The sequence below is a fragment of the Lynx canadensis genome, chromosome B3, assembly GCF_007474595.2.
Source record: "Lynx canadensis isolate LIC74 chromosome B3, mLynCan4.pri.v2, whole genome shotgun sequence".
Lineage (NCBI taxonomy): Eukaryota > Metazoa > Chordata > Mammalia > Carnivora > Felidae > Lynx > Lynx canadensis.
Window position 1 is genome coordinate 37,667,596 of NC_044308.2, and position 25,142 is coordinate 37,692,737.

Consider the following 25,142-nt stretch of genomic DNA (forward strand, 5'->3'; position numbering starts at 1 on the left):
GCTCATTTGCCCCAGTGCTCTGCACAGGGAACCCTAAATGTGGAATGACTCATGGCAGTGGTAAACACGGACCCAGCCCCGAACAGCTGAAGTTACAGAATAGGGGAAAATGTGGAACGTCTCCACAGGCTCCCTCCTTGCTGCCCAGGAACCACCTGGGGGGATGACCACTTAAGAACCACCAATTCTTCCTGGGTGGATTTTATGGGATTCCCTGCCTCTGAGGGGCATCGGGAAGACAAATGAGGTGACATTTACGAAGCGCCACCTCAGATGCAACATGCTATGTGAGGGCCAGTAATTAACTTGTAAGGCTGTGGCCTGTGTGAGGCATCTGGACACCGTGCCAAGCTGCCGCCACTGCCTCTGCTCACACAGCCAGCCATTCTGCCCGCGCGGCAGCATTTCTGCTGTGCACAAAGCCACAGCAAGGGGGTAAATTTCCTAGAGGAAAGTCTGCTGCAGGAATCTGGAGGATGAATCGTGTCCCGTCAAGACAAGTACACAGCTGAAGGCACTGGTGGGGTGATGTTCACTAGGGGACAGTGAGGCACATGGAGGCAGCCGGGGGCCATGATTATTTCTCTAAGAAAACGGTATGGGTTGGAATAATGGGGTGAGGGTATTAACTATTCCATTCATTTATCTTGAAAGCCTCTGATGGGAAATATGAGGATCATACTAAGAATGGCCTTAGTACTAACAAAAAGAGAAGTGTCCCCCTCACCCCTACCAACCTGAACCAAATCATACAAAACCACCAAGACCTGTAGCTCCTAGATTCGAGAAAAGCCAGCAAACTGACGTTCCATATAAAAGCACCCCTGTTACTGGGTGATTTTTAACATGTGACTATAGACAGAAAACAGTGGAGGTTGTGGAAATGAATGCTAGTTTGCTTTCTTTGCCCCCTTCTCATCCTCCCAAATTGTGTGTGTGTGTGTGTGTGTGTGTGTGTGTGTGTGTGTGTGTGTACACATATGCAAAATGTCTGTTAGAGGCCAGCAACTGGGGGTGGGTGTCTTCTCTATCCTACAAAATCCTACAAGCTTCTGAAATGAGTACTTAGAAGGCTTCACCTCAGTAAGTCATATCAAGGTGGTGGACTACCCCAGTCTATTTGAGAGATCCCATGACCCACATGGAGTAGATCATTTAGAGCTAATGACTCTGGGGGTGTGGAAAGGAAAGTATGTATCTTGTGGGTGATAAGCAGATGTTAGAAAAATTCACTTTACTCTTTGGAAAAAAAAGTCAGAATTCCAGATTTTCCTTCCATCATGAGTGCACTGGGTCTGCCAACACACATTAGCTGTTGGCCTTTGTGGAGCTGATATAGCTCTAGAGCAATTCCCATCCAGGAGAAACTTCAGCCCCATCTTTGCCATTGCACAGGCTTGTCACCCTTTCTCCAACACCCACATTTACCCTCAGTGTGCATTGATAATCGTCAGGACCTTGGAAGGTTCCAGGATACCTGAGTAGCCTAGGGCACAGGGCCTCAATCTGCCAGACCAGTGCATCCTAGAGAATCTTGTCTATCAAGCATAGGCATTGCCTCTCAGCTCACTCTCTATTTCTATCAAGACAGTGTACATTTGAAGGAAGAGATATTTGACTGAAGGAAATTCATGATCTCTCCGGGGAAGCTGCTGGCATATCCAATTTAATACTGCCCTCAATGACTAAAGCTACTTCAAACTCTAGAGAGTTAACTTTCCCAGGTAAATTGTGTGTGTGTGTGTGTGTGTGTGTTTATTGGTGAGGGTGGGAAAGGAGAAAGAAGGAATACAAATTAGAATGTACTAAATATCAATCCCACCAAAACTCATTTTATTTTAGAAGCTTCTTTGCTAGACCTGCAGTGGTAAATTAGGTAAAATAACTTCTTGGCTAATCACCTCCAATCTCTCACGTCTCACATTGTTTGTGGTGTTCAAAGGAGAAACCAAGGGACCTAGCTAGATTGTTCTTCCTTATAAAGATTTCTGATGTGGAATGGAGGGTGGTATAGGGTCAAAAGGGCAGAGCAATGACCTAAAAAACTAAGCAGGATTGTCAGTGTTGAGAGGGACCATATGGACCATCCTCGTGGTTAAATGAGTTAAATGCCTCATTCGCAGAAGAGGGGATGGGACTCCTGTGCTCATGTAGGCGCTCTCTGGCTGCCTCTGACTCTTGGGTGAGTCCCCTTCACCAGCCCTCCTGCCTCTTTCAGGGGTAAAGTGTGGGGCACTGTGAAAGATGCTCAGGATTTGAATTGGCTAGTGGCACAGAGATGGAGAGAAGGGAGGGATTCCAAATTTGAGGGTGAATTTAGAAAGGTTGCTTTGCTGGGCTCAGGATGCATTTTATCACTGTAGTCACCGTTTAGGTAAAATAATTGCTCTCACTTATTGAACGCTTACCATGTGGCAAGCCTGTGCCAGAGATTTTTTTTGTATTTATTATCTCAAAGCCACTCTCTGAGTAGATATTATCATTCCCAGTTCCTGTCACACAGCCATGAAGTGGCACACTGGGATTCAAGTCCAGTTGCTACCAGTACGCCGTAGTTCGATGGGATCTGTTTCTGAAACTGCCATCAGTGGGTATAAATGGTCAATCTGGGTCAGATGAGATCATCCACATGTGATGCTGAGTCTGTGCCGTCAGATTTATGAAAGAGTGGTCGAGTGGACATCTGTTGTTGGCTGCCCAGCATCTTTGTCCCCCTGTTCAGGGTCACGATGTCCCAAACTTCCTCTTAGGAACTGCCGCGATTGACAGTGACTCACCCTCAACTCCAGTTTTCTTTCCTCCTATTGTCTTGACCAAGGAGAAGCTCCAGGAGCCCCTGGCAGCCATCTTGGAGCACTGTGGACAGCCAGCCTTAGGGTGGAACAGACATTATGTGCCAGGAGGAGGGGTGGGGGGTAATGGCGTCCTTAGCGGTGTTGCGCTGCTGGATTAAGCCTTGTCCAAAGTCAGACTAATCCTTGGATTTTCAGTTGGCTGAGATAATCAAGCCATTTTGAGTCAGATTTTCTGTTAATTGAAGTTTAAACATTTTAAGCAGACACACGTGGGCGGGCCAAACCACGTACCCACAATCCGTGCTGGAAGCTTTAAGCCAGCAAACGTTCTGATCATCTGTGCGTTGGTTACTCTCATTCTGCAGTCGGTAGTGAAGTTTTCACTCATTTCTCTCCATTAAGATCATTAGGAGCAGTCCCTCTTTAGCGTGCAAAAATATGCTGAGAAGATGAAGAAAAAATGAAAACGTCTCCGGCAAGTCATAAACTACTTCCCACACCTACTTAAAGTTTAAGGACTGCTTTAATACTCCATGTTTAATTGTTAATTGAGAATTTAAAAATCAAAAATGCCAACTTTGCCTTCGATGAGATGGAAAATTATGCTGCTGTAGAAGGTAACATAATGTAAAACAGCCAACATTACCAAGGCACACAAATGTTTTTGGTATGTAAAATTGCTTTGTAAAATATTTGCTCCATCTGCTGAAAGCGGCAAAGACAATTTTCCCTTGATAGCTAATGGCCCATTTCGGCTGTGTGGCAAGTGATTCGCTGCGGTGGCGGCTCTCATTAAACAGAATGGTGAAAATACGGTATATAATTCCATACTTATGTAGCATTATCCACTCGCTGCTTCTCGAGGAGTCTGTCCCTCATTATCTAGGCCTCCACCTTGTACCAACATGCAGGCCTAGCAGTTGATTTGACTTGAGAAGCGTTTTGTCCAACTGAGGCACATATGCTGTGCCTCCATTCCAAAGCTCAGCACAACTGCTTCGCCCCCGACCAGAGACACTAGAGAGGTTCGTTCCCTTTCAACTTTGCAGCACTGAAACTGCTGTTTCTTTTCCCGCTCCTCACAGGGGGCCGTGGTTTTCTTTCTGGGCACACCCTGTCGCGCTGCATGCTGGGGGTTTCAATACATAAAGATTAAGCGTTTCTTGAAATTCTTAATTGAACTCCCGCACATACACAAAAGCAGGAAACGTGTCCCCCCAGGGCCAAAACTGCTGTCACGAAAGCCCCACAAACGCTGCCCTTGGTTGGTTCCTGGTGCACGTGGCAGTCTGTGATCTCTGTCTTCAAAGGAGTTGTTTACACTACACCCCGAATTCCTTCAACATCTGCTAGAGGAATAATTAAAAATAAATAATCCAGGGTGGTTTAAAAAAAGAAGAATATGTTCATGGTTTAGGAATAATATTGGAAAGTAGTTACAGCTGCAAGTGGCAGATTTTTTAAAAATATTTTTAATGTTGGAAAATGGGTTTGAAGGGAATTGTATGAACTATGAATGACATCAAATAAACACAGATCACAGTTTTAAAGATTATGCAGTCTTTTAAGGCAGAAACCAGGCTGTTTAAAAATCAACTGTAAGGTGGAAGTAGCCATAATTATTATTACTGGTAATATATTGGTAATAGGTCTCTTTCTTACCAGTTGGAGAAATATCGTCGGTTGAGAGAAAAGCTCTTTAACTGGCAACTGAAAACAGAAGAAAGCATGTGTGCCTTTTGGACTTTGATTTTTTTCATTCAAGTATAGAGGAGAGGAGTGAATTTGTGGAATGAAATGAGAGACCATCAAGAGAGTTTTTATTTTAATTTTATGCAAAAGGAGTGGGCAAGCATTTACTTCTTTTAATCAGAGAGCCCTACCTTCTTTGGTATTTCCACAAGTACAGATGTATATACTTGAGGCCGATAGGAAAGCTTTGTGCAATTTAGTATTGTTTTCTTTCTGCAGACCATGCTGGTGAAAATACCAGGGTAATAAATCAGTGAATTCCAAAAGTGAGGATTTTTGTTGGATTTGGTACAGTGACAGGAGAGTCCGAGTCTTCTCAAGGGCATCCCTCTCTCACCCAGGGGCACTGAGGACAGACGACCAGAAGCAAATGGCGCAGTCGTAGACAGAGAGTAAAACTCATTCTGAATCTGTTCCAAATACCCGTGCCTGCTCTGTGGTTTTCAGCAAAGCAGATATTTCCAAAAGAACTCCAAGGGGGACTTCCTGGATGTGAAAACACTAACCAATTCTCGTTTCTCTCATCTTTTGCTTTATTCCTTCCTTCCACGCTGTTATTGCGAAAAACTGGCAGTTAAATTCAATTGATTCAAAATATTCCGGATCCATATGGCCGCCAACCCTGGAGCTGAGGCGGCGATAGCGCCTCACTGCTGTTCTCAAGCATTTGCCTCTCCCCTAGTCCCCAGATGGTGGGAGTAACATTTAAACCTCCTTTTCTCTGCCTTGTACAATAGACCTTGGCACCATTTCAACTGTTTACTCCGGTAATTAACAGCTCTGATACCACAACAATTACAACTCCTACGCTCTCACCACAATAATGCTATGAATTAGTGAGAGCTAATGGCTGGAAGGTAGAGTGTTTCCAGACTGTGAGATCTGTGCATTTTTAGAATAAAATAAAAGGTACAAACAGCACGCTTGCAGTAGACAATGATTACCTAGTAATTAGTTTACACAAAGCTTCCTATTTAATGGCAAAATGCTGTAATTAACGTGTGACAGAAAATCAAAGGGTACTTTGTAAGCATATGAAAAATTAACACTGCAGGCCCATAGCTTTATGTACTGATTAGAAGCATATTAAATCAATAGGACACACAAACCAACAGCTTGTGTAGCTGGTTATTATAGGTCCTCGGAAGGGGGACCCGGCTTTCATTTACTTGGGGAGGCAATTTTCCTTCTCCTGTCATCTTCCTCAGGCACAGGCAAGCACCTCAAACTCAACCCTGGCAGCTTTGTGAAAATAACCATTGAACTGGAAGAAAACATTCTAAGTCATTCTCAGAGATAAGGAAAAATATGTAAATGATTAAAGCTTTCCAACAATTGTGGTGACGTGCTGCTACACTAATTAGAAAAGACACCAACTGGAACCAGAAAATGAAGCAACTGGGTCTCAATCTCGTGGTCAGAATAAGCTCCACTTTATCAGGTCACTGCCTCTCTCTTCGACATGTGGAAGATTAAAATAACTGGAATTATCTTTTATTTTGAAGTGATGGGAAACCAGGCTGCTGTCAAGGTTTATTCTTTTAAAGACATTATTCGGTAAATCACTGGGTGGGCGCAATTGGGTCAATATCGCGTATCTTCGACAGCCACAATCCTATATAACGATAACTGATGCATAGAACAATGTTCTGGAAGGCTACAAGATGCAAAAAGAACTTCTGAATCACCAGAGGAAGATTTAATTGTGCATTCTTGTTCAACGTTACCTGCAATTTAATTGTAATACAGTTTTATGGTAATATTAATAATAACAGGTAGCATTTCTTGAAGGCTTATTGTGTGCTGAGTACATTGCTAGCCAATTCACAGGGGTATCTTATTTAATTGTCACCCCCTCCCTCCCCCACAAGGCAGGTACTAATATATCCCTCTTTACAGATGAAGAGGTAGAGACTTGGAGAGCAGAGTGATTTCCCATGGTTCCCCCCTAGTGACCTTGATGTGCCTGGGCTACAGAACCCCCATGGAGCTAGACCACCTCCTGCTTATCCTGAATGTTCAATTATTCAGACTAGCCTATTCCAACACTCATTCAGCTTAAGAGGGAATTTACCAGGTCAAGCTGGAACAGGAGACTAAAAAACAAAACAAAAAACAAAAACAAAAAAACACAAACAAAATATGTGGTTGCTTATCCAAAAAACAAGGTTTTAAATGCCCACTATGTTTTTAATGCTACATTTGATCTTGAAGTTTGGCTGCCCTAAGCTTTGTGAGAATTTATACGCTTACTAAAATGATCATGTTCATGTATTAAGTTGAGGAAGGCATTGAAAGCCACCCCCAGGAACAATCAAAGGGCATATCTAAAACTCACTCTCATCACCCAAGAACATCTGCAGGTGTGTGAGGCAGTTGAGTTACAAAAGCTTTAAACCCCGGGGACTGCCCAGGAGGGCTTGGGCTCTTCTGCAGCTCTCAGGTATGTGCCCTCTGAACTCCCTGCCTGCTGCCTTTCAGGGAAAATGACAGCAGCTTCCTTGTCAACCAGGAAAGGAAAGAAATTCCAGCACAATGGCTACTGTGTTCCAGGGATGTTGGTGTTTCCCATGCCTCTGTAGAAAGCAGAAAAACTGCCCATCGGGCAGTGGGTCACAACGGCAGGGATTGGGGGGGGGGGTGGAGGTAAACACTGCTCCAAGATTTTCAAACAAGGAGTCTTTTCTAAAAGGTCTCAGCTTGGTGTGGCAAGAACACTGCGCCAGAGGAGTGGATGTGGGTTCCAAGCTAGGCACCATCATTTATTAGCTACGTGAGCTTGGGCAAGTTACTTAACTACCTAAGCATCAGTTTCTCCATCTGTAAACAGAATAAAAATAATTATCAAAGTGGTGTGGAAGTAAATGAGTAGAAATCTCAGGGTTTTTATGAGATTGAATGAAGCAATTCACGTAAAGTGCTGAGAGGCCTGGCACCCCCAGCTATTCTACAATGCTAATAATAATTATTATTGTTATTGTTATTATTGAGAAATACAGGGAAACATCAAGACCTTAACAGTGTAAATTTATAGAATCTAAGAAAATGCCTAATCTCATGTGTAGACCAATATTCTGGCAGATACTAAATACATAATCTAGGAGGTCAAGGTTTTAATATATAAAAATAAACAATAAAAAAATAAATAATCATATGTAGTTTAATGATTAGGGAAAATGATTACCCTAGATTTTTTTTACCTAGAAAACCTGGATTTTTCTCTTAATATCAAGATGTTGTGTTTTTGATATAAAAGACAAATAATAGGGGCTCCAGGGTGGCTTAGTCATTTAAGGGCCCGACTCCTGATTTCGGCTCAGGTCATGATCTCACGGTTCGTGAGTTCAAGCCCTGCATCGGGCTCTGCGCTGACAGTGTGGAGCCTGCTTGGGATTCTCTGTCTACCTCTCTCTTTGCCCCTCCCCTGCTCTCAATCTCTGTCCCTGTCTCTGTCTCTCTGTCTCTCTCTCTCAAAACAAGTAAATAAACTTTAAAAAACATACATTAAAAAAAGGCAAATAATAAATAAGGATGTGAAAAAAGTATCCCTTGCTAGTAACCAAGTAAGAGCAATTAGAAGATGCATTTGACATCTAAGAAATGCAAACAGTTCATAATAATCCAGTGCTGGTAAGGTTGTGGCACAACTAGTATACTTATTCTCTGCAAGTAGCCTTGGAAATTGGCACGACCTTCTTAGAGAGTAATGTGGCAGTGTGTAACAAGAGCCATGAAGTATTCTACTCCCGAGTCTTTCTCTGAAGGAAATGGAAGTAATTCAGCAGAAGTAAAAAGAAATGTATATAAAAACCAAAAGTAAAAACAAATCTTTACTTCCTCCTCATTCTTCCTCCCCTCCTCCAACTACTATCAAAAAAAAAGTTGGAAATAGCCTAAATTTCCAACTTAGTTGAATGGTTTAATACATTAGAGTAAATCAATATGAGGGAATATTATACAGCCATCAATTGTGAGTGCTACCTGTAAACGTGGAGGATGTTTAGGATCTGTTGTTTCAATAGCATATATGCTCTTATTGTAGCTATAAGAAATAAATGTAGCACACTTGAAAATTAATACGCAAAAATGAAAACAACTGGGAAAAGTGATTATGTACTTATTTGATTAAATATTTCTTTAATCTTTTAGCTTTTCTAAAAAAATTGTGTGGTTGCAGGGTAATGGTTCTTTGGGATCACCTCGTAAACCTACTAAATTCCACATAAGCACTAAGCTCAGCCATCCTACAGTGGCTCCTAAGACCCAGCCACAACAGGGTCTTAGTGGATGGATGTCTTCACCATAGAGACACAGAGTTCTTTTTTTTTTTTAACGTGTTTTAAATTTATTTTTGAGAGACAGAGACAGAGCACAAGTGGGGGAGAGGTAGAGAGAGAGGGAGACACAGAATCCGAAGCAAGCTCCAGGCTCTGAGCTGTCAGCACAGAGCCAGACATGGGGCTCAAACCCACGAACCTGGAGGTCGTAACCTGAGCCCAAGTCGAACACTTAACCAACTGAGCCATCCAGGCGCCCCGAGACACAGAGTTCGAAGGCACTGACTAGGTAGGTGATGGTTCTCCTCTGTAATTTTGTTTGCTTAGTTCTACAAAGACGCAAAATAAATACTGTGGTTTATTCTACTTTTTCTAGATGTGGATGCCTTGAATTCATAGTTTTAATACTTTAAAATATAGATTGTTTTCCTTGGTGATCCCCAAATTAATTTCAGATATCTAACAAAGTCCACAAAAGTACAAGTGAACATAAAACTGCTCTGGCATAGGGCTAAACGGGCAATATTATGTAGTAGCACTCAAAAACCAATTTCAATTTCCTTTCCCCCCTTCCTCTTATAAGTGGTAAAAGTCCTCAGCACCCTGTACTGTCCTTCCAGGGAAACAGAGGTCCAAAGAAGGGCTGCACGGAGAAATCCAAAAGTAAACTGGCTTATTTCTTTCCACAGAGAAACTGTCCTATAAAGATCTTTTCTTGCAAAGCAGCCTCCCCAGTAGTATCACTTGCCACCAAGCCCAGGAATGAGGGAGGGAAGATTTACCCTTGAAAAAGGAAAGAAAGACAAAGCTACGAGAAGGACCAGTACCACAGCAGATGTCTACCTGGGTTTCCCTACCCTGTCTTAGGTGAGAGTGGCCAGGAAGGTTTTTTTCCCCTACAAGTGTGCCTTTCTTTGTGTACGCCTTTATTCCCACTAAATGAAAAGAGATGCCCCCAACTGGGGAGTGGGGTGTTTGGAGTGTGTGCAAGTATGTGGATTCATTAAACCTTGACAAACATTGAGTGGGTGAGTTTACCGGGACCTGTTGGGGGAAGGAGGTTTTGTTAACCGATAGGATGAAGAAAGCGATGTTGATACCAAACCACCATGAAAAAAAATGAGACTTGTGTTCTGTTTCCACCGTGGCCACCATGTAACGTTATGCTTTCCCTCAAATCACCTACGTGTCTACACTTATTTTTTGGTAATGTGACTACAGTTTTTTCCAGCATTTGTTGACTCCACGTCTTTGTTTCAAGCCTCAACTGCAACCAAATAACTCTGGTTCTAAATTAGATAAGTAGAAAAAAAAGACGAATTTTGTATTAGCTCCTTGAGTCCACACTGAATCATGCCTACATCTAAAACCAATATCTGTATAAGATGCAAGAGAATCTCAGATCAGTTCAAACTCCCATAAACAGCACTGTTTTTAATCTGTTGCCTACAACATACCAATGAGAAAAATCACAGTATCGTGTCATAAGCTGCTATGCAAATGATGGTATTTGTAAGTATTAACATAATTTAGTGCTTACAGTCATATTCTCATTTCTAATAATTCTCCCAGAATGGAGTCTTTCTCTGGACTCTTAGCCTGCAGGATAGTCTTTCATCAAGAAGCTGAAATTTTTAATAACCTGCCAGCATATGTTTTGTATGTGCCAGGCTAGGCTTGATGACACAACATCTTCATTATCAAAAGAAACAGGTCTACAAACTGTAATAGGACATTAAAACATGTCTGTGCTCATAAAGTAATGCTTTGATGTCTAAGTGTGCACCATTACCATGGTCTTCTGGAACAAAGGATAATTCTAATCCTAAATTCTCAATAGCTCCCTCAGTGAAGATTGCAATTCACTTCCACTCTGAATACAATTTCACTTTGAAGGCAAAAGGAGGTCCATAGTCTTCTACACACACACACACACACACACACACACACACACACACACCACACACACACACACACACACAACACACACACACACACACACACACACACACGTTTTCCCAAACTGCTTTATTTTTTATTTTTAGTTTTGGCTTCTAACTACATCCTGGCTAAGCACAGTTCCTCACCATACAAAAAGATTTCTGCTGAATACTTATTTTTTCCTTGTTAAGTTAAAAAAATGATTTAGATAATTAATTATTCAAGAGTTTCACATTTAATAATATTAACACTAACGCTGAATGTATTTGGTGACAATTTTAAATGGTGTAGTTTAAAATCATTGGAATTAAATAATATGTAGTCGGACTTTTAAGTGCAATTTGGCCACATGTCATTATTCTAACTATTTTTTCAAAATTAAAGTCAAACATTTTAAATTTATCATAGTCGAGTATCAGGGAATTCTTTAAAAATTATTAGTTTGAAATATCGAGACCAGCAAATACTTTGCCCACTAACATTTTTGATTTTTTTAATAAAAAAGTCATATTTTCATGGTTTAATCTCAGCAGCTTTGCCTTTAAAAAGAATATTCTATACAATATGAAATAAAATCCAGTTTAAAGAGAACACAAGAGAATGGGGCGCCTGGGTGGCGCAGTAGGTTAAGCGTCCGACTTCAGCCAGGTCACGATCTCGCGGTCCGTGAGTTCGAGCCCCGCGTCAGGCTCTGGGCTGATGGCTCAGAGCCTGGAGCTTGCTTCCGATTCTGTGTCTCCCTCTCTCTCTGCCCCTCCCCCGTTCATGCTCTGTCTCTCTCTGTCCCAAAAATAAATAAACGTTGAAAAAAAAAAATTTAAAGAGAACACGAGAGAAATCTCTCTGGGCCTCAAAATTAAATACATTTTCCTTGTTTTATTTTTTTTTTTCTAGAAGAGTAATTCACTTTAGTATCCTTTAAATAATATGTAAAAAGCTGGCCCTGACAGGTACTGCATTTAGTCCATTCACTGATGGAGGGAGAAGAAAAGCCCAGAATAGATCATGGGGAGAACAGGAACATTTGTCAAAGGGAACTCTCTCTTCTGACTGTTCTCTGGATTTATTCGTCATTTCACTTCTGCAAGAATAATGTGGTTCTCTCTTGTGTGCCCCTCCCTTTTCGTCACTTGTGTGTCTTGATTCATAAACTGCTGGAGTGGGATGCTCAAAGCAGATGCAACTCACTGCCCAGCCCACTGCTATGTACTTCAGCAGGGAAGGAATCGGTTAAGGGAATTTGTACCCGAATTTTCCTCATTCATTATGCTTTTGTCAGTAGGTCAGTGAAAACAGAGATTGAAATTAAGAGAAGCCAGGCAAAGGGCACCTGGGTGGCTCAGTCAGATGAGCACCCGACTTTGGTTCAGGTCATGATCTCAAGGGTTATGAGTTTGGGCCCTGCATCAGGCTTGCTGCTGTCAGCACAGAGCCCGCTTCGGATTTTCAGTCCCCTCCCCGCCTCTCTGCCCCTTTCCCACTTGCGCTCTCTCTCAAAAATAAATAAATCTTAAAAAATATATATATAGAGAGAGAAACCAGGCAAGACTAGGCCCCTGGATGCAAGGTGAGGCAGCTTTTAGAATGGTGGATTGAAGGGGTGCCTGGGTGGCTCACTCAGTTGAGTGTCGAACTTCGGCGCAGGTCATGATCTCTTGGTTAGTGAGTCTGAGGCCCACATTGGCCTCTGTGCTGACAGCTCGGAGCCTGGAGCCCTTCTTTGGATTCCTACCCTCTCCCCCACTTGTGCTCTGTCTCTCTCAAAAATAAATAAACATTAAAAAAAAAAAGAATAGTGGGTTGAATTTGTATATTGAGCCATTAAAATGACTTTAATTATTAAGTAAATTTGGAACAGACTAAGAAGTTGTACAATTCATCCTTCCACCAGTATACATGGAAAAATCTCTACACGTCCACTCATACGCTAAGGCTTCTTACCTAGTATTTAGTTTTGGCTGGGAGGTTTTCTGGCTGGGATGTAGTATTTTCTCGACATCTCATAGGGACCAGCAGTTACATAAATTTCCTTGAATTGGCTTCTAAACCATATAACTGCTGACAGAATGCTTTTCTATGTTAGCTTCCAGGTGACAACCCCTCACTAATAGAATTTCTCTCTCATAATAAAATACAGCCAGCTTAACAACAACAGTTATTAGAAGCATATGATCAAGACCCACTTAGACCAAATGATGGGATTTGTCATGTTATTAGAATACAGTAAAAAAAAAATTACTCCCTGATTATCATAATCAACTTGAAGACATGACTGAAGACTCTTAGGGCCCAAAGAAGACATGTTTAAAATAACCTAATCATATAGGCTTCCAGTTATATGGAATGAATAAGTCATTGGGATGAAAGTGACAGCATAGGGAATACGGCCAATGGTATTGTCATAGCATTGTGTGGTGACAGATGGCAGCTCCACCTGTGGTGAGCACCACGTGACATATAGAGTTGTTGAGTCACCGTGTTGCACAACTGAAGCTAATGTGACATTGTGTGTTAACTCTACTTAAATTTTTAAAGATTTTTTTAAAAGTCAGAAAAAATATTAAAATAACTTGATCCATCCCAGTCACTGTGTGCATAAGGACGAAGGCCCAAGAAAGTCAGAAGGACTCGCCTGAGGTCTTACTGCTGATTGGTGACCCAGCTGAGTCTAGAAGAAAGTGCTTTCATCTCCCAGCTGAGCCTTTGCTTCATCTCCTAACGGTTCACAGACACTGTGGGTTTATGTCACCATTGAACACTCACTTGTGCCCATTTCTTGCTCCAGTCTTCGTGGCCATATCTGCTGCTCTCCTTTAGGAACCACTTGTAGTGCTTTAGGTGGGAAGGAATGTCACAAAACGCAGTCCCATTTCCTCCAAACTCATAGTCCATTTTAAAGAGCCAGCGTTGGATTTCCAGGTGATCTATGACCAGCTGACTCAGCTGTTCTATCATCTGTGGGGCCCAAGACACAGCAACATTTAATATCGCTAGCTTCCTAGATGCCTTCGTATTGCATTAACTTAGTTGTATCTTCAAATGACCTGTTCGTTTGGTTATCTTCTAATTATTAAGACAGATTAGAAGTTTTAAGTGATGTATCTATGAGGTGAAGAAACCACTAGCCAGGAGGGACGAAAGGCATGTTTAAAAGTATAGTCTTAGTTACGAGAAATTCTGAAATTATCATTTTGCTGTCTTTTGAAGGCAAAAGAAAGAATCTCTGAATATCTGTAATTGAATCTTGGTATTGTTTTGTTTCTTTTTTAGAGCATGATGTGTTTACTTACTGATTCTTCAAATGATTTTTTTTATAGTTTCAAGACCATAAAGAGTTATAGTCTTGAAAACTTTAACTGTTTGGAGCTTTGCTGAGTTTTTAAATGTTGTAACCTATAAACATTTAATTTTTCCCTCATTAACATACACGAAATACATTTGTTTGGATAGTCAACTGGCCAAGTATGTCATATGTATTATGTGAACAAGACAGGTCAAGGAGATAAAACATTCATAAAACAACTACGTTCTATTCGAGACAGTATTCTCTTGAGAACAGGGCTCAGTCCCATGGAAAGGGAAGGGATAGGAGTTCAAGCTTTAATATCACAATGACAGTAATATTTAGCATTACTGAACTCTTTGTAGGAGCCAGGCCTTTGGCTAGGTTCTTTACATGATTTTTCTCACGTAATACTCAAAAATGAAGCAGGCACCATTATTAGTTCCATTTTATATATGAATAACTGAGATTCAGTTAATTTAAATAACTTGCCCATGGGGGCGCCTGGGTGGCACAGTCGGTTAAGCGTCCGACTTCAGCCAGGTCACGATCTCGCGGTCCGTGAGTTCGAGCCCCGCGTCAGGCTCTGGGCTGATGGCTCAGAGCCTGGAGCCTGTTTCCGATTCTGTGTCTCCCTCTCTCTCTGCCCCTCCCCCGTTCATGCTCTGTCTCTCTCTGTCCCAAAAAAAATAAATAAACGTTGAAAAAAAAAATTAAAAAAATAAAATAAAATAAAATAAAATAAAAAATAAATAACTTGCCCATGATCACATGGTGTTAAGTGGCAGAGTAGGGACTCCACCTGGGATGCTCTGACCCCAGCACCTAAGCTCATTCCCTCTCCGCCATGCTGCCTTCTTCAGCCTGCAGAGAGGTGGAGGAGGGGGGTGAGGCAGAGAAAGAAGTCAGAAGAGGAGCAAGAGAAGCAATTTTCCTTGCAGTCAATAAGCCATTTGGAATAAATTTGAATCAGACAAAAGTCTATAGCCCAGATTGCCTGATTATAAGTAATACTGTAGAAGTAGAGCTTTGGAGAAAAATAACCCATTAGATCACAAAATGACTTTTTGTCTGGTCTTCCCATCAGATGTTCTGGTCTGTATTTCTCAGAAAGAAACAAAAACAGTTCTAAGCATTCTCTCTCTTGAGCTCTCTTGACTATGGTCTTCTGTCCATAGAGAGGTCTCTGTGACACTCTTATTGTCTTCTCTTTGGATGAGATTAGCTTACCAAGTGGATTTTTGAATTTTGGTTTTTTTAACCAAAGGGTGTGAAAGGGCTCAAGATCATATTCTGCTAAAGTCTGGAGCAAGAAGGTTAAAATCATTTTGATTAAAGACACAATCTGTTCTCTGTGTTGTGTCTTTTCAGCAAGTCTTCCTGGGGATGTTATACTACACAGCAGTATGGAAGTGATCTCAAAATGGGCATACTTGGGATCCCCGGAAGCCCCATGCAACCATGGGGTATTCAATTAGGGTGGAAATGGAATTGTCTTAGCTCCCTAATTATCAAGTAGTGTCTGTAGATAATTTGGTGTTTAAATGACAAGTACTCTTGTCTGCATACCATATGGCTATGAGCATAGCCTAGAAGGTTTTGTAATGTGCCTTCCAGAGTGACATCCTTTCTTTCTCTAATGTTGTGTTGAGAAGATAGATTCTATATTTAATCATACTTTGCTGCATCATGATCACACTTGACAAAAGTATAAATGGTCTTTGGTTGTTAATATCTGATGAAATTCTTTTGCTAGTAAGGAAAGGTGTTCACGGTTTTTTAGTGTGCTAGCCTGTATAGCCTTTTCCATTGTATGCTTGGATATATTGTATATTTGGAGGTTTCAACTACTAACAGAATTATTATCTGTTTCTTCCAAATCCTATTATTTGTTGCTTCTGAGAATCCTATAAATGGGTGTCTGTTGATGGATCCCCTACAGTAATGAAAAGGATCAATAGTATTGTAAAGACTGCACCACTTGAAAGAATTATGTGCTATCTTTAAGTGAAAATTGAACAGTGCTTTAAAATAGCATTGCCATTTTTGATTATTTAACCAAAGCTGTCAATATTTTATATGGAGCACGTGTCAGAAAGAGAACTTGCATGGTTACTTTATGGATCAAAACAGGAAATGCTCACTGCGCTCGTGCTAGATTTAAAAAATAAACAGATAAATTACTTCATCATAAACCAGATGACTTTATGCTATTTCCAAACATTTATCAATTTTCTATTTGAGCCTATCTCTTCAAAAGAGGTAATATATTTCTTAATTGCCATTCATTTTATACTGGTGTAGAGCAGAAGTGGAAAAATGTGTATTGCTAAAATCCAGCTGATAGTCGGGAATATTTATTCACCTAAATTAAAATAATCACAGCTTTCTTTCACTGGCTTTAAGTTTATGGTGTACATCGGTAAAAAGTCAGTGTTACTGATTCATCACCATCTGCAAATTCAAATCGCTGACACAGATAGATTAGGTAGGGCAGCTACTATCTGGAAAAATCTCAGTGGAGCACTTTAATTCCTGATGACCTCAGACATACGTTTTCAAACAAGTGGAGTCGAAGTCAGTGATAACTTGGTTTATTGTGAAACAATTTGCACATGCCATAGGTTACGTGACGCATCCCTGAAATCCAGTTTGTCTACGACGAGGTGTTTAATCCTGCTTCTGAATAACGGCATGAGAGGGAAGTTTTACTGCATTCCACAATTAACATATAAAGTTCTAAAATATTTCCTAGCCAAGATTGCCTGAGTTCTCGTCAGTGGAGATGAACGCAAGACTTAATACAAGTACTGCACATACATTTTAAAGCTTTGAAGACTGTTTAATGTAATGTACACGTGTAAAATTATATAGTCTTAAGGTGCATTTCACTTGTATCCAGTCTCTGAGCAGAGTATTCTACTGGGAAGCAGAGTCAAGCAATCCACTTTGTTACCTTCAAATTCCAGTGGAGACTAATGACAGTGAAAGGGACGCATCAATTCAGGGGAGTCACTCTCTCACTCTTATTAAAACTGCCTGTGGGGCGCCTGGGTGGCGCAGTCGGTTAAGCGTCCGACTTCAGCCAGGTCACGATCTCGCGGTCGGTGAGTTCGAGCCCGGCGTCGGGCTCTGGGCTGATGGCTCAGAGCCTATAGCCTGTTTCCGATTCTGTGTCTCCCTCTCTCTCTGCCCCTCCCCCATTCATGCTCTGTCTCTCTGTCCCAAAAATAAAAACGTTTGAAAGAAAAAAAAAAGATTATTTCCTTCAATAAATTATTAAAAAAATAAATAAATAAATAAATAATAAAACTGCCTGTACTTTTTCCAGATTTGGCTGTGTTTAAGAGCAACTTCCTTCCTGAGCCCATGTATTGCCCAAGAACACTCTAGCAAGACTGAAACCTTTTAGGGCAATTTAATAAGCTAACAATACCTTCAAACTAATCTCTGAGAAGTATGATTTGTTGAAAGGCTTGACTTTGGGGCTCAGCAGTGATGACATACAGAACGTGATGATCAAGTGACTGAGGGAAGGAGGATCCCTAAATACTGTTCCTCACAAACTGCTTCATTGTGCATAGTTATTTAGTTTCCCAAGAAGTGGGTGCCTGGGATAGTTGTGACCAGCTGGGAGTAATGGTCAAAAGACGTACTGAAACAGAGGTTGGGAAATGTTAACAGCCATTTGTCTTTTTATTTTCCTTATTGTGAAAAAAAATATCAGTTAAATGGGAGAGAACACCTGCCAGAGCTAGCTTAAAGATCATTTCTGGTGACTAATATTAGAGTTCTCCAAATAATTAGGAGGTCTGCTGGAGGAGTGCCTAGCCGGAGACCTGGCCCAAAGCAAAAACGCAGAAGCAGATAGTTTTTTCTCGGACCCATTTCCTGTCCTTTTTCTGGGATTTTTCTCCTACTCCCTTGATGGCCCCTTCCTGTGGAGCTACAGGATTGTTTTACAGAGCCAAGGATGTCTGTAGCCCTCTGTTGTAGGCCCTCTACAGCCTGACTCAGTAGAAGGGCTCACTCGCTGGGGTTTTCCAAACCTGCCCTTTTTCACCAAAACTGACTCTCACATTCTTAAGGGTCCTGCTCAATGACTGGCTAGCTAACGTGATGATGAGCTAACTAATCCATGTTAGGGCGGTAAATACTGGTAGCAGATTCGTACATCAACAGGGCCTTTGATGGCTTCATCCAAATGAGTAAATATCTTGACAATCCCAGCAATTTCTGCAAGGCCAATAGGAAGATATTTTGAAACAGGAAGGCCTAAAGCAGATCCCATCAAATAACTTAAGCATTCCACATATTCTTCATTGTCTAGGGCTGGCTCCAGAAGACCTGAAGCTCCCACAAGGTCAGGAAGGTATGGAATATTTGAACAGAGCCTCACTCGTCCACCCACATACCTGCTGGTGACGATAGATGCCATACACTGCAGGAGGGACTGGCACATTGATGCTGTCAAAGACCAGTTTACTTCCAGACTTGCTGCTGTAGAGATGAGCCAGTTCAGGCTCTGGACCCAGGATGGGGATGCCTAACATATCCGCCACGGCCAAATCATCTCTGTGGAGGAACCCGCCGACAATGTAGGCCTCTTTTCCTTGGATGAGATTTTTTATTCTTTTGATCGCCTTGGGACTGTACATCAGGTAAGTGGCCAGGCACATATGATGCTTCTGGGGAGGGGAAGGGGAGACCATATCATTCTTGTTGAAAGGTGTTCTTTTTCTAGTCCATATGCTTCATTTATAATGTTGCACACAATAAATGCATTATTAATAGCAGGCTGGGTTATGACCTATCCTGTTGTTTAGCAGTTTAAATTGATAAAAGCTGTTGGGGTGAGGCTCCATAATCGCTCACATCTTTAGTGTGTTGGAAATAGGCTCACTGGGAATAGAACTAATTACTACACATCTGTATTTATTTGATCCACGTGGAATTATCCTTCTGTCAGAAGGAAAAGAGGCTGGCGGCCTTTGGATAATAGTGATTCATCTCTGCAACACTTCTGGCATGGTTTAACACTAAAGCGTCTGGAAAATCAATACAAAAAGTGAAGAGAAAAGCTTTACAGTATGTATGCTTCACTATACAGGACTTCTAATCTGGCAACTCTTTAAAGGACTCGGAAGGAAAAGGGCACTTGATAGTCTCTTTCCAAAGTTCCGCCACCAAGTCCGTTTTAGGAAATAGGTACTTTTATAATGTTTATCGTGTTTCTTAGCCAACACTCTGGAGAGGATTCATGGATGGAAGATATGTGAAAATTTCAGCAAGACTTAAATTTTATCTTCCAATGGAAAACTCTTTTTATTTTAATTTTGACTATTTAGACCCAGCTCAGCAATACCTGTGACTGCTCATTTAATTAAGTAAATAATTTTGGCATGTCTAAAAGGGGTCGAGGACAGAGCCAGATGGTCAGCACGTACCAAAGCATTCAAGGATTGGGGACAGAAATGAGCACAGCCAATGGATAGCTAATACGAGGCAGAGGAGGACCATAAAGGGTTACAGAGGGCTGTGAGGCATGGAGGAGGGAGCAGAGGCCATGTGCTGATGGGGACAGCTGAGAAGGCAGATTACTCATTCTCCTTGGACCTCAGTTTCCTCATCTGTAAAATGAGTATAATAATAGTACCCATCTCCTAGGGATGCTGTGAAGATTCAATGAGATAATGCATGTAAAGCACTTATAATAGTGCCTTGGACATCATAAACACTTAGTGAATGTTAGCTAGTATTATTATTATGTAAGAGGTTAAGATTGAGGTGAATTTTCAGGGATGAGTAGGATTTTATCAGGTGAGGATGGGCACGGGAAAGACATTAGCTAAGGATGGAATATGAGAATCCCAGATTGTGTTCACTTCCTCTACAGAGGAGGGCATCATGGCACGTGAGAAAGTGCTGGGGGCTTAGGAGTTCTGGCTGTGAATCTAGCTCAATCATTTGCAAGCTACCTGAACTCAGGCACGTGACTAATACTCCCACTGCCTAAGTTTCTCCATCTGTTTAGTGGAAATAAAAATACCCATTTGCTGGCTTTTTCTAAGGTTAAAATGAGATCATGAATGTATAGCACTTGTTATAATACCTGGCATTGAGTTGATATTCAGTAAATGGTAGTAATTGTTATTATTAAATAAATGGTAGTAATTAAAATAAAGTCATTAAAATGCCATGCAAATTATATAATACAAGGTGCCAGTGTCTTAAGGGAGTTAAGGGATTTTGTAGACTCACACCTACTTCTCGTTGTCATCCACATTATCTACTCAACACGTGGAGAAATGCTAACCAAATGCAAATGTCTCTGGGAATGTTAGCGGCACTGGTTCGCAAACTATTTAGAAAGTGTAACTGATAACTATGGGAGAGAGAGTGGGGAGAGCCCCTGGGTTTGAGTCCTGCCTGAATTTATAACTTGCAAGGTGATTTAGAAAACTCAACCTTTCTGAACCTCAGTCCCCGTATTCAAATGATGCATTTACTAGAAGTCTCTAGAGTCTTTCCAGCTCTCAAATAACTTTTCCTTTATTATTTTTCTTAATGTTTATTTAAAAAAATTTTTTTAATGTTTATTTATTTTTGAGAGAGAGAGAGACAGAGATAGAGTGAACAGGGGAGGGCAGAAAGAGAGGGAGACAGAATCTGAAGCAGGCTGCAGGTTCTGCACCCTGTGCACAGAGCCCGATGTGGGGCCTGAGCCTACCAACCACAAGATCATAACCTGAGCTGAAGTCAGACGCCCAACCAACTGAGCCACCCAGGTGCACCTATTTTTTTATTTTGAGAGAGAGAGAGAGAGAGAGAGGGAGAGGAAGAGAGAGAGGAAGAGAGAATCCTAAGCTGACTCCATGTTCAGTGCAGAGTCCGATGTGCAGCTCGATCCCATGACTGTGAGATCATGACCTGAGCCGAAATCAAGAGTCAGATGTTTAACCGACAGAGCCACCCAGGTGCCCCTAACTTTCCCTTTAAAACCGGAGCTCTTCTGGGCTTACTATTTAGTGGGTACAGAATTTCTGCTTGAGAAGTTGATAAAGTTTTGCAAATGGATAATGCAATTGTTGCACAACAATGGGAATGTACTTGAAGCCACTGAACTGCACACCTAACATGATTAAAATGGTAAATTTTAGGGGCGCCTGGGTGGCTCAGTCGGTTAAGTGTCCAACTTTGGTTCAGGTCATGATCTCATGGTTTGCAAGTTCAAGCCCTGCATTGGACTCTCTGCTATGAGCACGGAGCCCACTTCAGATCCTCTGTTCCCCTCTCTCTTTCTGCCCCTCCCCAACTTGTGCTCTCACTCTCAAAAATAAATAAAGATTTTACCATTAAAAATGGTAAAATTTATGTTATGTATATTTTGCCCCCAATTAGGAAAAAAAAAAAAAAACAAAAAAACAGAGCTCCTCTGAGAAGAGGGCTTATATGATTTATACTATTAGGCCCTTCTTCCAGAGCAAGTGTTCTATTCTCTTAGATCTGTGCAATATGCTTTTTCTGCCATAATTTAAATCCATTTTCTTTATTTTTTTATTTTTTTTATTTTTTTTTAAAATTTTTTTTTCAACGTTTTTATTTATTTTTGGGACAGAGAGAGACAGAGCATGAATTGGGGAGGGGCAGAGAGAGAGGGAGACACAGAATCGGAAACAGCCTCCAGGCTCTGAGCCATCTGCCCAGAGCCTGACGCGGGGCTCGAACTCACGGACCGCGAGATCGTGACCTGGCTGAAGTCGGACGCTTAACCGACTGCGCCACCCAGGCGCCCCTCTTTTTTTTTAAGTTTATTTATTTTGAGAGAGAGAGAGTGTGCATGTGTGTAAGTGAGTGGGGGAAGGGAAGGTGGGGGGTGGGGGTGAGAGAGAATCCCAAGCAGGCTCTGAGCTTTCAGAACAGAGCCCTACTCAGGGCTCCAACTCACAAACTGCTAGATTGTGACCTGAGCTGAAATCAAGAGTCTGACTCTTAAACGACTGAGCCACCCAGGTGCCCCTAAATCTATTGTCAGCACCTATTTCAAAGAATGCAATTCTAGGAAACCTAGTGTTCCACTGGGCAATGGCTGGTACCACCTCTTGAGTTTGTGTTTCCCATCTGGTTGATCACCCTCTTTCCTCCTTGTTTATCTCACCCCTCTCCTTTCCCTACAAATGATTCAGATGAGGAAATGTAAAAAAATTAAACATCTGGGGGAACCAGGGACACGAATCGTAATGTACATGGTGGGCTTTATAGGGCACCTAGAAGAGTGTTTCAAGGTGGCAATGCTCACGATGTAAAGGTCACATGATCAAAGCCTTTTGAGACTATTCTCTTGTTTGATCCATACAACACTGTACCAATTAACAGCCCCTCTTTTGGAGATGAGGAAACCGAAGCTCGGGTAATCTGCCCAAAGTCACACGGCTAGTAAAGGGCAGAGGCAAGATTGAAACCTGGGTATTAGCACAATTTTGTGCTACCAGCTGCCATAGCTTCTCCCATTCTATAGACTGAGTAGTGAAGGTCTGGTGAACTTATGAGATGTGATGAGGGGTGGAGATGGAGCCATAGAATCTAACGTTAGAGCACCGGGTCACTTCCAGCCAAGCTGGATCTCTGTCTCCTCTAGGTTTGCTGATCTCTCTTGGCAAGTACTCAGCCTGACTCTGTTATAGTCAGTCATCTGTGGGCCTGCCTTATTCTTCAGGCAAGATGGTACCATAGTATTGTGTTTGATATGTGTTTAATAAAGATTGAAATATGAGCAAGTGATGGCACAGGACACATTACTGACCGCGGGTCTTGGACGACCATTCAGAATAAATCAGTATCATCAGATCCAGGCAGGAGGTGAACACAGATGACAAAGATCTAAAATGTTCCTAATTCCAGGGGTGCCTGGGTGGCTTGGTTGGTTAAGCATCCGACTTCGGCTCGAGTCATGATCTCACAGTTCATGGGTTCGAGCCCCGCGTCGGGCTCTGTGCTGACAGCTCAGAGCCTGGAGCCTGTTTCAGATTCTGTGTCTCCCTCTCTCTCTGCCCCTCCCCTGTTCATGCTCTGTCTCTCTCTGTCTCAAAAATAAACAAACATTAAAATTTTTTTTTTAAATAAAATGTTCCTAATTCCATATTGTTATAGCCACATTTAACTGATCACCACTAATTTTTTTTTTTTTTTTTGACCTGAGACAAAAAGTAGTTGTTTGGGATGTCTTCATAAATATTAAAATGTTCAAAAATAGACATGATGACTTTACAACAGCACTTTTTTTTTTTTGCCATTACAGCTTAAAGCATCGTATAGTAACTTGGAGAGATGTACAAACAGATTTTTGGCACGCTTTTAAAAAATCTCCTCAAAGCCATCCATTTGGATGAAAATCAGCACTGATCCAATCTCTCAAACCCATTAAAAGGAAATAAAGCCATAACTAAACATGAGCAAGAACTGATTTGAAAGTGAGAGCTTAATTTTTTGTATTTTAAAAAGTTGATTGCCTACCAGTGATTAATTACTCAAATAATTTAAATGTAAACTATGAGAAGTATTAAGTACTTAAAATATTCCCTACTTCTTTCTAGATGCAAACCCACAAAGATGCAAACCCACACTACGAATGTGACTCAGCGCATCGGTTAGTGCCAACTGCCTATCTCTTGCTTAGAAGCTGAAGAGTGGTCTGCAGTGCATATGTCTCAGGTAACAACAGGATTGCAGAGCTGGGAAGGGCTTTGAAATGCCCTAGCCATCACCTGATTGTATGGACGAACCTCAGAGGACCAGAAAGGTAAAGGGAGCTGCCCAAGCCACAGGGTCATCCAGGAGTAAAGCAATCATTCCAGTTCCTGATACTGTTCTGGGCTCAGACACATTTTGGCTCACACTTTGAGCCCACCAGTAACTTTGGACCAGAACAGGAGACTTAGTTTCCTCAGCCATAGAAAGAGATTGGTCATTTCTGTCATGTTGCATTGTTCTGAGGACCAAATGAGAAAATGTGTGCTAAGCATTTGATAAATATTAGTTGTGCACTCACTTTCCTTCTCCCAAACTAGTGCTCCTTTCCTAGTCCATGCCCCTTCAATGTACATGGACATTTCAGATGTACAGAAACTCCTTATCAGCAGCTACCAGGCATTAGCTCCAGTTTCTGGCTGGATAAAATCAGGAAATGAACTACACACTAACGATGGTTTCGTCTTCCCTGCTTTCTAATGTCCACAGTGACCCTGCCATTGAGGCCAGGGGTTAGCTAGCAAGCACGAAACAATCCTTGCACTGATGGAGGATATTGGGTTCCTAATAGCATAGGTAAGTGGCAATGATTTGTCCCCTGTCTTTTCTCTTCACCCTGCCCCTGCCTTGCTGTCCTCTTCCACAGCCAAGCGGTGCCAATGAATCAGAGCTAGGCAAAGAGCTTTTGGGGGAACACTGAGGTATCCAGTTATGAAAAAATTAAATGTTCGTCTTGGTAGAAGAGAGTAAATCCTGATGAAATATTATGGCAACCCTCCTCAGCCATAGCAGGCCTTTTTTTGGGCAGGGCGGGGGTCAAATCATGGTGCATCTGAAGGGTTAATGGGTAGTAACAACACATAAATAGTAAAGCATGCCATCAGTTTCTTTGCCGATAAATAGAGCATTGACTTTGGCGCATCCCACTTGTGAGTGGAGACAGCTGTATCTTTACCTGCAAATTCAGACCCTTAATTATACAAAAAAAAAAAGTCCTCCTCAGAATTGTGTAGTCCATCAGGTGTTTAAAACGTTGGTTGTTTAACATAGTTTAAATTCTTGTTAAAATGTGGAGAAATTCATTTCAAGCCATCTCTTGGACTGCCTTATTCTAGAACACTGCCCTTGTGGCTCCATGAATTTCCCAAAAACTCTTGGGTAGGGATGGAGCTCCATCTAGAATTCATTCCATTCATTAAAAATCAGTACAAGTTACAAAATCTGAACCTTGTTCATTCTGAGCCCTGTGATATGGTAAATCAGGCCAAATTCCCTCCAGGAGACGGGCCCAGGGAATAACAAGGAATAACTGTGGAAATCAGAGTACAGGGGCCCTGGTCAAGCTTC

General features: G+C 41.6%; 1 protein-coding gene across 1 annotated transcript in view; it reads right to left on the bottom strand.

Annotated features, from left to right (window-relative positions):
• The window catches only part of IQCH (IQ motif containing H), a 147,180-nt gene that overhangs the window by 59,723 nt on the left and 62,315 nt on the right, over positions 1 to 25,142 (bottom strand). The window contains 1 exon segment of the mRNA XM_032593614.1: positions 13,529 to 13,720. Within this exon segment, the coding sequence (XP_032449505.1) occupies positions 13,529 to 13,720 (192 nt within the window).